At 37.2% G+C, this 14,218-nt stretch overlaps 1 protein-coding gene across 5 annotated transcripts in view; it reads right to left on the bottom strand.

The window, feature by feature from the left end:
- PCCA (propionyl-CoA carboxylase subunit alpha) overlaps nucleotides 1-14,218 on the bottom strand; it is a 474,500-nt gene that overhangs the window by 174,559 nt on the left and 285,723 nt on the right. For all 5 annotated transcript variants that reach the window (XM_042929832.1, XM_042929843.1, XM_042929812.1 and 2 more), the window contains one exon: nucleotides 4,534-4,642. In XM_042929832.1, coding sequence (XP_042785766.1) covers nucleotides 4,534-4,642 — 109 coding nt within the window. The remainder of the gene's footprint in view (nucleotides 1-4,533; nucleotides 4,643-14,218) is intronic.

Here is a 14,218-nt window from a genome sequence, read left to right as displayed (position 1 = left end):
GTTGCAAGCCCCTCCCTCTGGCTGAAGGGACTTCCAGGGGATTTAAAGGGTCAGTACCCCCATTTGCCTCCTTCATTTTCTGCTTTTCCCCCTGTCAGGAGCCAGACAATAAAGACTAAGACATTCAAAAACAACTGCATTTATAAGGGAAACTGGAAAGTGACTGTAACACCCAGGGAAATGCTCAGAAAAGACCTGAGAAGACCTTACATTTACACCTCAAGCTGATCAGCTGATTGCTGGCATAGAGACAGCCTACAACAAATAAATGCAGACAACAACAACAACAACAACAACAACAACCAGTAAACCCTGAGGAAAGAGGAGAATCTGATTTCCAGAGTTACCATATTAACAGATTCAAATGTCCTATGCTCAACGACAACAAAAAAATCACAAGTCATATACAGAAACAGAGAAGTATGGTCTTCTCAAAGAACAAAATTAGCAGAACATGACCATGAAAAAGAGCTAATGGCAGATATGGTAAACCAAGACTTTAAAACAACTCTCTCTTAAAGATGCTCAAAAAACTAAAGGAAGATGTGAACAAAGAAAACAATGTGAAAACAAAATGAAAATATTAATAAAAAGATTAAAAACCTATAAGGAAATTTAAAAATTCTAGAGCTAAAAAGTACAATAACTGAAATGAAAAACTCACTAGGATTAAAAGGCAGATTTGAGCAGGCAGAAGAATCAGCCAACTTGAGAATAAGGCAAGAGAAATTCTCGAATTTGAAGAACAGAAAGACTGGGTCCTGTGGGACACCATCAAACAGACGAATGTATTCATCATGGGAGCCCCAAAAGGAGAGAGAGAGAACGGAGAAAATATGTGAATAATGGCTGAAAATTTCCCAAATTTGATGACAGGCATGAATATAAATATTCAAAAAACTCAATGGACTCCAAGTAAGATGAACTCATAGACCCCCAGGAAGACACATTACAGTCAAACTTTTCAAAAGCCAAAGAGAAAATCTTGAAAGTAGCAAGAGACAGGCAAATCATCACCTCCAAAGGATATTCAATAAGACTGTCCAATTTTCAACAGAAATTGAAGAGGCCAGAGGCAGTAAGCTGATATATTCAATGTGCTAAAAGAAAAAAAACCAAAAAACAAAACAACCTGTCAACTAAGAATCTGAAATCCAGCAAAACTGGATTAAGAAATAAAATTGGAAATTAAGACATTCCCAGATAAAGAGAAGCTGAGGCAGTTTGTGGGTTTGTGACCACCAGACCTGCCCTGCAATAAATGCAGAAGGCAGTCTTGCAAGTTGAAATGGAAGGACTCCAGACAGTGCCAGGAAGCCACATGAATAAATAAATGTCTCAGTAAAGTCCATATTATTATGGACAATAATAATAGCTGTTATTATTATAACTTTTTTTGAAAGTCCATATTTTGTTTTCTACATAATTTAAGAAATTAATACATTTAAAAGAATTATTAATTTATGGTTTGGGGCACAGAATGTATGAAGACGTAATTCTGTGACATCAACACCTGCATCCAGGGAACCACTAATCTTCCCATCATTATATTTTTGCCTTTACTAGAAATTTAAAATAAAACTACAGACTATATAGTCTTCTTTAATCTGGTTTCTCTTAGCAGGACTTTTTTTTTTTTTTTTTTTGCATGGTGATACATATACCAGTACTTTTTTTTCTATTTTACTGCTAAATAGTATTTCATTGTATGAATATACCACAACTATTTATCCACTTACCACTTAATGTACATTATTCTAGTTGGTGTGTATTAGTGTGGCAATGTGATTTTGTCTTTCTCTAGTGATTAATGATGCTGAACACCTTTTCATGAACTTATTGTCATTCATATAACTCCTTTAATAAAGATTTCTATTTTTTTAATTGGGGTGTCTGGCTTATTTTTGAGTTTTAAGAAGTATTTATACATTATAAACTCAAGTTCCTTATCTATATACCTATGTATCTATATATCTCTGGATACATTCTGCCATTTGCTACATATATTATTTTATAGTTTTCTCAATGGTATCTTTTGAAGAGCAAAAGTTTCCATATGTTTTAAATTCTGTAATAAAAATTTTAAAATATGCTTCTAAAGACTAGGGAATAAAAATAATATTCACAACATAATATTACAATAAAAAAATAGAAGTCAAACTATATTCCCAGTATGACTCTATGTGAGGTATATGCACGCTACATGTATGTATGTCTATAAATATACACACATATATACACTTAGAAAGGAATACATCAAAATGTGAAAAAGTATTTCCTGAAAAGTTTGTGGGATACAAGTAATTTTTATTCTTTTCCTTTTTAAAGCTTTTTCAGATTTTTGCCAGTGGTAAGTCAGTACGCTCTGAAAATAATTTGAATACATATCTTAAATATCAAACCACTTCATTATTAGTGACCCTCAGGACTTCAGAAATGATCAAGGTCCAAATAACATCTGAAGGGCATCAGGATATGAACACTATATTTATCAAAAGAATAATTAAAAAAATTATACAAGGTATGATTCTGGATTTAAAACAAAAACTAGATACACACATCCCTCCAAAACATCCCTGTTGCAACAGAGCTTGATGGAAACAAACTGCAATGATAGAAGGTTCTTTCTATCACTCAGTTCAGTAGCCACTAACCACAGTACAGCAGTGGCTACAGAGCACATGAAATGAGGTTGGTGACTACACAGATAGTGGCACTGAAACCTGAGAAACTGAACTTTTAATTTAATTTCAGTTCAAGTAAGCACACATGGCCAATGGCTACTACATTGGCCAGTGCAACTTTAGGGGAAAAAAACAACCAGATTCATGGCTTTATTGCCCACTTTCCTCCTCCTTCCATCATTCAGTAATTTACTGATATTCTGTAACCTCTCAACTCTCCCTAGACATCTATCAAATCATGACTTAAAAAAAGATTATACATTAATCTACTAATGAGTATCTACCCAAGGGAAACGAAAACACGAATTCAAAAAATATATGAATACTATGTTTAGTGCAGCATTATTTACCATAGCCATTTCCTACACACACACACACACACACACACACACACACACACACACACACACACACATTCACAGAGAGAGAAAGAGAAAAAGAGAGAGAGAATACTACTCAGCCATAAAAAAGAATGAGATCTTGCTATGGGAAACAACATGGATGGACCTAGAGGGTATAATGTTAAGTGAAATAAGTCAGACAGAGAAAGACAAATACCATATGATTTCACTTATACATGGAATCTAAAAAACAAAACAATGCAGAAACAGACCCATGAATACAGAGAACTGATGGTTGCCACAGGGGTGGGGGGGGGGCATGGGCAAAACGGGTGAAGGGGAGGAGAAGGTACACGCTTCCATTTATGGAATGCTAAGTCCATATGAAAGCTACAGCATATGGAATACAGTTAATGGTATTGTAATAGTGTTCTAGGATGACAAACGGTTACTGTGTTTACAGTGTGCACAGCATGTAGTATAGAGCTGTTCAATCACTATGCTGTACACCTGAAACTAATGTAACACTGTGTGTCGACTATACTTCAATAAAAAAAAGTGGGAAAAAAATCATCAACTAAGCTTCCTATACTCTCTGTTGAGAATAAAAACAAATGAAGAGTACTATTTACTCCAAGATTTTCTGAGTAAGACCAGTCAGCCATTAAGATACAGCCGAAACCCAATCTACTTCTCCTCTACCTAATTCTCAGAGGGTAATCTGAGTTTCTGATCTGTGTTCTTCAGAGCTGCTCAGTCACCTGCCATCTTTTCTCTTTTTCTCTTTGTTCTTCTTCTTGTGGAAAAGCAAAAAACATGGAAAAGAAGTTGAAGTGACACAGTTTTATCAACAACATCACCCTAGCAAGTCATAGACTGTACTTGCTAAAGTAGGATTATGTTAGCAAGGACACAGAAATTCATGTTAAGTAATTCTGTCATTTAGAGCCATTAATATCATGATGACTTTGTTTTTATTTGCCCTGATACAAAGGATATTTTTTCTTTCACTTACATTTCTAGGAAGCTAAAAGGTATACTTAGGGATCACAAATAACTAACTCAACCTGTTAACTCTTTCTTGTATCTTATAAATGAATTTCTTATATATATGTATATTTTAGCTGCTCAGACTCAATCCTAATTTTTAGTACTATAACACTTTTCAAAACTTTGTCAACAAAGTTAACAAAGATTAACAAACGAAGTTATAAAACAGAAATAATAAAATACAAATTACTTAAACAGATATTCCTCAGGGCTTCAGAGTATCTTCTTACCTCTAATAATGTCCAAATTAGCAGGGTCAAGATCCTTTTTTCTGAGTTAAAAAAAATCATTTGAACAAAATAGAAGCAATACCATTTTTAAACAGTGTGATTTTATTATATGTCTGCAAACACTCACAAGATTCAGAACTATGATCAGTTATATTTTTTATTAGCTATTTTCTACGATTAGATTGTCGGTATTTGTTCATTTATGCTGTCTTAAATAATCTAACATACCTTGAATTTTCATGTTCTTGAAAATGTTGTGCTCTTAATTGGAATGCCATGAACAATGATGATGCTATTGCCAATAATTGGTTTCTCTCATTCTCTGTTAACTTGTGTCCTGAGGGAAATCAATCACATACATCTTGTTAACATCTAGTGCTTCTAACTTATAGAATTATTAGTCATTCAAATAAGTATTTTATCAAACATCTATTATACAGCTAGTATTATACCAGGCACTGAGGCATGCACTGGGGAGGGAAGAGAGAAAGATTATTCAAATAAGACCAAAAACCCCAAGTGAGTCTATCAATTAGTTCTAGGAATTTGTTAATAGACCCCTCAATGGCCTGGATAAACTGCACTCTTCCAGGCTTTGAAAAGTTCCTGATGAAAACAACTCACATGACCCTATACTTACCCTATATGAGGATTACAAAAATTTGGTCTTAGTCTTCTCAAAAACAGTCTACAAGAGCACTTCTCAAAGTGTGTCCTATGGGCAATCAGGAGTCCCCAGGAACCTTTGGGGACTGCAAGGTCAAAACTACTTTCACAATAATGCTAAGATTTATTTGCTTTTCCTCCATCATTTTTTTCAGGTGTATACTGTGGAGGTTCCCTGATCCAAGAGATATATGTGTGGTGACGTCATTGCTCTGATGTCAACATATAATGGATTTATTACTAGTACTATAAAAATAAATTTTAAAAAAAGAAAATAGAAAATAAATAAATATTTTTAAAGCTCCTAAGTTTTTTCTTCTTTTTTACAAATTGTTTTAAAATATTTTTTAAATGTCTGTTTATTTTCGAGAGAAACAGAGAGAGAGCAAGCTAGGGAGAGGCAGAAAGAGGGAGCAACAGAGAGCAAAGCAGGCTCCACGCTGTCAGCACTGAGCTGGATGTAGAACTTGAACCCACTAAATGTGAGATCACGACCTGAGCCCAAATCAGATGCTCTACCGACTGAACCACCCAGGCACCCTTCTTCTTCTTTTGTTAATGTTTATTTATTTATTTTGAGGGAAAGAAGGAACATGCGTGCAAGCAGGGGAACAGAGAGGGAGAGAAAGAATCTCAAGCAGGCTCTGCACTGTTGGTGCAGAGCCCAATGGAGGTGCTCAATTCCACAAACTGGGGGATCATGACCTGAGCTAAAATCAAGAGTTGAACACTTAACCAACTGAGCCACCCAGGCGCCCCTGAAGCTCCTAAGTTTTAATTTATAATATGGCAACTATCAACGGATATAACCACAAAAGCTCTTTGGAGTATAAAGAGGACCAGTAAAATGATCTCCAACTTCACTGTGCATCAGAATCACCTGCATTAAAGCAGATATTCCTGTGCTCTATCTGCAGAGACTGACTGGTAGTAAGTCTAGGATGCGGCCCAAGAACTTGCTTTTCAAACAAGCTTCAGGGTGGTGCTGATGCTGCACGTCTACAGATCTCAGCTTGAATAGAACTATTTTAGACACATGTTTACCAAACTGCATAATGCAAACCACTCAAGTAGTTCATGAAACCAGTTTAGTGGGTCATGACCATAAAGACAAATTATGTGAACATTTTGCACCCCGAATCTTTTGTGGATGTGTGTACACTAATCAAGATGCAGAAGAGATTTCTTACAGTGGTTGAAACAGTCACTCCTCTAGACACATTTGCACATTGTATGTCATCAGCAGGGAAAAAGGCAATACATTATGAGAATCCTTTCCTCTGTAGGACACTGGTTCAGTGTTTCATTTGGTCTAATCGCTAGCTGCACTAAGATAATATTGAGAAAGGAGATTCCCAAATAAAACTCACTATTATTCATCACATCTCACAGAGAAATTGATACAGTGTATATCAATTTTAATCCTTTTATTGATACTGGAACAGATTTGCAAATTCTACCAAGGACTAATTCCCAATAAATTTCTATCTGATATAAGCCTGCTGAAAACTTATCTACTTCTACAATTTAAATTTGTTTCCACAACTTAAGAATCTCTCAGGTAATTTTAACAGAGTAGTGCTGCAGAGATGATCTATTTCATCCTCCATGCAGTGCGAATGCCTCTTCTACAGCACTATTGGATAGATGGTTATCTAGGATTGATAGAACCCCAATAGTTGGAAAGTGACAAACTCAAAGATTTCTAAATAGATGGTTACTTCTCATACTGAATCAGACTGCTTCTACAAACTTTTTTTTAATGTTTATTTTTGACAGAGAGAAGAGACAGAATGCAAGTGGCGGGGGGCGGGGGGGACAAAAAGGGAGACACAGAATCCGAAGCAGTCTCCAGGCTCTGAGCTGTCAGCCCAGCCCAGAGCGCAATGCGGGGCTCGAACCCACAAACCACAAGATCATGACCTGAGCTGAAGTCATACTCTTAGCTGACTGAGCCACCCAGGGGCCCCAAACTTTTTAAAAGATTTTATTTGAGAGAAAAAGAGAGAGGGCACAAGCATAGGAGAGGGGCAGAAGGAGAGACAGAATCTCAACGTTTTTTATTTATTTTTGGGACAGAGAGACACAGAGCATGAACGGGGAGGAGCAGAGAGAGAGGGAGACACAGAATCGGAAACAGGCTCCAGGCTCCGAGCCATCAGCCCAGAGCCTGACGTGGGGCTCGAACTCACAGACCACGAGATCGTGACCTGGCCGAAGTCGGACGCCCAACCGACTGCGCCACCCAGGCGCCCCAAGGAGAGACAGAATCTCAAGCAGGCTCCACACTCAGCACGGAGTCCCAAGCAGGGCTCAATCCTACGACCCTGGAATCATGATCTGAGCTGAAATCAAGAGTTGGATACTCAACTAACTGAAGCACCCAGGCGCCCTGAGTCAAACTGTTTCTTTGTGACTTCCACCCAACTTTTCCAATCTGAAGTAATTTTGAATAAGTCTATTCTAATTCTATTCTTTCCTATGCTTGTACATTACCCATCTTGAAGGATATAGACTGCAGTTACACACTATGCCACTCATTAAAATGGGTTTTATATCTTGACCATCCTTGGAGTATCTAGCCACATTGAAAAGATACTTTTCAGGTCCAAAGTGGCAGTGTAGAAGATATTCTATCATAACTATTCTTATGATAATGGTTCTAGCATAAGGCTACTCTTGATCACAGATCAGTGGGGCCTTGACTCCTGTTGTTCTCTTATGGCCTGATACCCACAACATGTCTGCCCTGGCTCTGACCCTGGACTTCTTCTGAATGTTCTACATTACTATGCCCTCAGGTTTTTCCTTGCTGAAATCTCTGGCGCAGCTGGTCCTGGTGTCTTGCAATCCATGATCCAAATGTTGTTCCTAACTAAGTTAGACTAAAATCCAGCCTAACCACCTGGACCAAAGCTGATCCAAGGCAGAAAGTGGCCCTGACTGAATCTTAGCTTTGAGATGAAGATTAGTTCATCACCTGACTCTTTCACCAGAGTGATCAATATAGTATGCCCTACCAACTACAAAAGTGACCCATTGTGTATTAGACACAGTCAACAAATAAACACACATCAGTGGCCAGGGCTCAACTGCTGGGTCAAGCTGATTACAGCTGCATTATTCCATATTAATGAGTCCTCTCTTCTCCAGGCTAACCACCTATAGTTCCTTCAAAGTTCTTGATGTGAGATGGATCTCATACCATCCTTTTTTTTTTTTTAACATTTTTTAAATGTTTGTTTATTTCTTTAAATGTTTATTTATTTTAGACAGAGAGAGAGAGACAGAGTGCGAGCGGGGGAGGGACAGATAGAGAGGGAGACACAGAATCCGAAGCAGGCTCCAGGGTCTGAGCTGTCAGCACAAAGCCCGATGCAGTGCTCGAACTCATGAACCGTGAGATCATGACCTGAGTCAAAGTCGGACACTCAACCAACTGAGCCACCCAGGCACCCCTAAATGTTTATTTTTGAGAGAGAGAGAGAGAGAGAGAGAGAGAGACAGAATGAGCAGGGGAGGGGCAAAGAGAGAAGAAGACAAAATCCAAAGCAGGCTCCAGGCTCTGAGCTGTCAGCACAGAGCCTGACACAGGGCTCAAACTCACAAACCACAAGTCATCATACCATCTCTAATAAGAGGTTATGATTTTCATTATCATAATCACTTTCTTTTGCACACACCCCAAAAAACTGAAGGACAGTTTTTTTAGTTCTTTTCTTAAAATGATATCTTTTATAAATTGTGAGATAAAAGACATAAAAATGTAAAGGACTTGGTCTAATATCAGAGCCATGTTGAGATAGTCTTTGACTAGAGGTTATATAATCATACTATGGCTCTCCCTATCAAAATAACACCAGCATTCTTCACAGAGCTAGAACAAGTAATCCTAAAATTTCTATGGAACCAGAAAAGACCCCAAATGACCAAAGCAATCTTGAAAAAGAAAAGAAAGTAGGAGGCATCACAAACCCAGACTGCAAGCTATACTACAAGGCTGTAATCGTCAAGACAGTATGGTACTGGCATAAGAACAGACACTCAGATCAATGGAACAGAACAGAGAACCCAGAAATGGACCCACAAACGTATGGCCAACTGATCTTTGACAAAGCAGGAAAGAATATCCAATGGAATAAAGACAGTCTCTTCAGCAAGTGGTGCTGGGAAAACTGGACAGCGACATGCAGAATGAACCTGGACCACTTTCTTACACCATACACAAAATAAACTCAAAAATAGGGGCGCCTGGGTGGCTCAGTCGGTTAGGCATCCAACTTCGGCTCAGATCATGATCTCGCGGTTCACGGGTTCGAGTCCCACATCAGGCTTTGTGCTGACAGCTCAGACCCTGGAGCGGGCTTCAGATTCTGTGTCTTCCTCTTTCTCTGCTCCTCCCCTGTTCACGCACTGTCTCTCTCTCCCTCTCAAAAATAAACATTAAAAAAACAAATTAAAAAAAAGAAAACTCAAAATGGATGAAAGACCTAAATGTAAGACAGGAAGCCATCAAAATCCTCGAGAAGAAAGCAGGCAAAAACCTCTTTGATCTTGGCCACAGCAACTTCTTTTAACTCAACACGTCTCCGGAGGCAAGGGAAACAAAAGCAAAAATGAACTACTGGGACCTCATCAAAATAAAAAGCTTCTGCACAGCAAAGGAAACAATCAGCAAAACTAAAAGGCAACTGACAGAATGGGAGAAGATATTTGCAAATGACATATCAGATAAAGGGTTAGTACCCAAAATCTATAAAGAACTTATCAAACTCAACACCCAAAAAACAAACAATCCAGTGAAGAAATGAGCAAAAGACATGAACAGACACTTCAAAAGACATGAATAGACATCCAGATGGCCAACTAACACATGAAAAAATTCTAAACATCACTCATCATCAGGGAAATACAAATCAAAACCACCATGAGATACCACCTTACACCTGTCAGAATGGCTAACATTAACAACTCAGGCAACAACGGATGTTGGCGAGGATGCAGAGAAAGAGGATCTCTTTTGCACTGCTGGTGGGAATGTAAGCTGGTGCAGCCACTCTGAAAAACAGCATGGAGGTTCCTCAAAAAGCTAAAAATAGAACTACGCTATGACCCAGCAATTGCACTACTAGGTATTTACCTAAGGGATACAAGTGAGGTGTTTCAAAGGGACACACATGCACCCCAATGTTTATAGCAGCACTATCAACAAGAGCCAAAGTATGGAAAGAGCCCAAATGTCCATCAATGGATGAATGGATAAAGAAGATGTGGTATATATATATACACAATGGAGTATTACTCAGCAATCAAAAAAAATGAAATCTGGCCATTTGCAACTACGTGGATGGAACTAGGGGGTATTATGCTAAGCGAAATTAGTCAGAGAAAGACAAATATCACATGACTTCACTCATATGAGGACTTTAAGAGATGAAACAGATAAGGGAAGGGAAATAAAAATGATATAAAAACAGGGAGGGGGACAAAACATAAGAGACTCTTATAGAGAACAAACAGAGGGTTACTGGAGGGGTTGTGGGAGCGGGATGGGCTAAATGGGTAAGGGGCATTAAGGAATCTACTCCTTAAATCATTGTTGCACTATATGCTAACTAATTTGGATGTAAATTTTTAAAAAATTAAAAAATAAAAAAAAACATGCTATGGCTCAAAACAAGACATTAATATTAGAGTATGCTTATAGTCTAATATAGATCCATATAGTATACAATATATAATATATAAAAATACTCATTTTAGTTTTTAAAAAGTAGTTGTATTAATTATCCTCATAACTTCCAAGGTATAATATAGACATAGTAATTTTTTTAATTACAAAATGTCTGAAATTTCATCAAGTAATTTTTGACTGACATATGAAATCTAAAAATAATCTATGTTTTAGCCATTTAATTGACACTGACCATACAATAATAATTTAAAAAGAAAACTTTTTTACAACAGCTTTCAATTTCAAGTTTATGGGCCAATTAGAATTCTTTACATATGCTCAATTAGCACTTAGTATTTTGCCAAACAGAAATAAATTTTACAGAACATTGTACAGAAAAATTTTACAGAACACAGTCATATCATTAGTTTTCATTAGAAATGTTTGCACTATTCTTTTAAAAGATTACTCCAATGTCAAGACAGTAACTAGACTCCTCAGTTTTATTCTAATTGTTTTTATGTTTTACATTTAATCTTTGCCTGGGACTCATTTTTTTTTAATTTGGCATAAATTAAAGTTCTAACATTTCATATAGAGTAAAAGAAAAAACTCCCACATATACTAATTTCTGTTTATGAGCTCCCTATTCCATTACACTGACATACTTATCCATTTTTTTTGTTTTCTTTCAAGTATTTCCTTTCTTAAACTATTTTTTAAAATGTATGTTTATTTACAGAGAGAGAAAGCATGAGCCGGGGGAGGAGAAGTAGAGAGAGAGGGGAAAGAGAGAATCCCAAGTGGGCTCTGCTGTCAGTGCAGAGCCCAGCATGGGGCTCCATCCCACGAACCATGAGATCATGACCTGAGCAGAATTTAAGAGTCAGACACTTAACTGTCTGAGCCACCCAGGCATCCTACCCCCATTCCTCCACTTTATATCATGCTGTTTAGATGCAGAGGCTTGGCAGTACATTTTAAAACATGGAAGGCCAATTTTCCTCTATCATTCTTCATAATTTGCTATTTTCAGAAATTTATGAATACATATAATCTTTTAAATCATTTAATGTAGTGGACCTTGTGAATCTAACTGGAATGACATAAAATCTGCATCAATCTGAGATAGATTGGCACTCCTATACTATTGAGTCCCCAAACAATAATTGATATGTTTAAAATTTAACAACTCAGGAAACAACAGATGTTGATAAAGATATGGAGAAAGAGGAACCCTCTTACACTGTTGGTGGGAATGCAAACTGGGGTAGCCACTCTAGAAAATAGTTTGGAGGTTCCTCAAAAAGTAAAAAAATATAACTACACAAGACCCAGCAATTGCACTACTAGGTATTTATCCAAAGGATACAAAAACAGTGATTCAAAGGGTTACATGCAGCCCAATGTTTATAATGGCACTATCAGCAATAGCCAAATTATGAAAAGAGCCCAAATGTCCATGGACTGATGAACGGATAAAGAAGATGTAGTGTATGTGTGTGTGTGTGTGTGTGTGTGTGTGTGTGTGTGTGTACGTACACACACACACACACTGGAATACTGATCAGCCATCAAAAAGAATGAAATCTTGTCATGTGCAACAACACGGGTAGAGCTAGAGTGTTTTATGCTGAGCAAAATCAGTCAGAGAAAAATACCATATGATTTCACTCATATACGGAATTTAAGAAACAAAACTGATGAACACAGGAGAAGAGAATGAAAAATAAAATATAAAACCAGAAAGAGAAGCAAACCATAAGAGATTCTTAACTACAGAGAACAAACTGAGGGTTGCTGGAGGGGGGTTGGGTGGGCAGATGGCCTAAATGGGTGATGGGCATTAAGGAGGGCACTTAAGTGACGAGCACTGGGTATTCAATGAATCACTAAATTCTACTCCTGAAACCAATACTATACTATGTGTTAGCTAACTTGAATTTAAATAAAAATTTGAAAGAAAAAAAATAACTGATGTTTTCCCATCTGTTCACATCTTGTTTCTCCTCAACAATATTTTTACAGCTTACAGAGTCCTATAGGTTCTATGTCTTCCCTATTAAATTTCTCTTGACTATTTTACAAGACGCTACAATTAATATGAACAGGGTTCATTTCAAACTGGCTCTTTCTAACACAGAGAAGAGACACTAACTTTGCATGTTTATCTTGCTGCATTCAGTCACCTTGACGGACATGTTTTAAGTCTAGAAATTTTTAGTAGTATCTTCTGGGTTTTCTAGGGACACAATTATATATGGAAAAAGAAAATTTTCTTATTTTCAAAATATTTAAACCAACTTTTTTTTGGTCTTTTTGATATTCCAAAGCAATAAAAATGATTGATAATAACCGTCACTTTACAGAATTCATTTGTTCCTGATTTTAAGGGAAATTTTTTTAGCATTTCATCATTTAAAACTAGGGTTTTTTTAGTTTTCATAAAGTACATTTTTAATCAAATTTAATTTAATTTTTTTATTTCAAAGAATTTTTAATTAGAAAAGGCTATTGAAAAGCGTAAGAGACTTAAAAACTGAGAACAAACTGAGAGTTGATGGGGGGTGGGAGGGAGGGGAGGGTGGGTGATAGGTATTGAGGAGGACACCTTTTGGGATGAGCACTGGGTGTTGTATGGAAACCAATTTGACAATAAATTTCATATATTGAAATAAATAAATAAATAAATAAATACATACATACATACATAGTCAAAAAAAGAAAGGCTATTGAATTTCCACCCAACACCTTTTTAGCACCTACTTTTTTTGTAAGCCATCACTTTTTATTTTATTCTAATTGTAATGGATATCATTAACAAAGGTACTTTTTTTTTTAACTCTGAGGTACAATTTTCATACAATATATGGGTCCATTTTAAATAAGCAATTGAGTTTTGACAAATGTGTATGCCCATATAAACACCACAACAATCCATATCAAATTTTCCATTACTCCAAAATGCTCCTTTGCATCTCTTTCCAATCAACACCTCTGGACCTCCTTTCCCTCCCTGACCTCAGGCAATTAAACTCTTGGTAGTTTCATTTAAATGGAACCAGAGAGTAAGTACTCTTTCGTGTCTGGCTTCTTTTGCACCTAATATATTTGAGATTCACCCATGCTTTTGAGTGAATCACAGTTTCTTTCATTCTCACACTCAGTAGTATTCTATAGCATGGATATACTGCTATTTGTTTAGCCATTCATTCACTGAGGGCTTTCAAAGTAAGGGAGGGGGAAGATATGATTTGGTTCTAAAAGTGAACTCTGGCAGCTGGGCGAAGATGAATTACAAAGTGCAATGGCGGCAGGAGGGTGGGCTATGAGAAGGCTGTTCTAAATCCAGACAAGAGTATAGCAGCTCGGATAAGGGGGGTTGGTGTGCTGGTTTGGTGTTGAAATGAGACACGCCTGCATTCAATTCCCAGCTGTAGGTGAACAAGCTAAGGCAAGTGCACTGTACTGACGACCGTGAGTGGGTTCACATCTGAAAACACCTACAGAGAGAGTTGTGGTGAGGGGGATGAGGACCCATGCTGCCTGCTAACTCCTGGCATTGTAAACCCC

Source organism: Panthera leo, chromosome A1, assembly GCF_018350215.1.
Source record: "Panthera leo isolate Ple1 chromosome A1, P.leo_Ple1_pat1.1, whole genome shotgun sequence".
Lineage (NCBI taxonomy): Eukaryota > Metazoa > Chordata > Mammalia > Carnivora > Felidae > Panthera > Panthera leo.
Note: the sequence above shows the minus strand (reverse complement) of the source record. Positions and strands in the feature narration are given on the sequence as shown.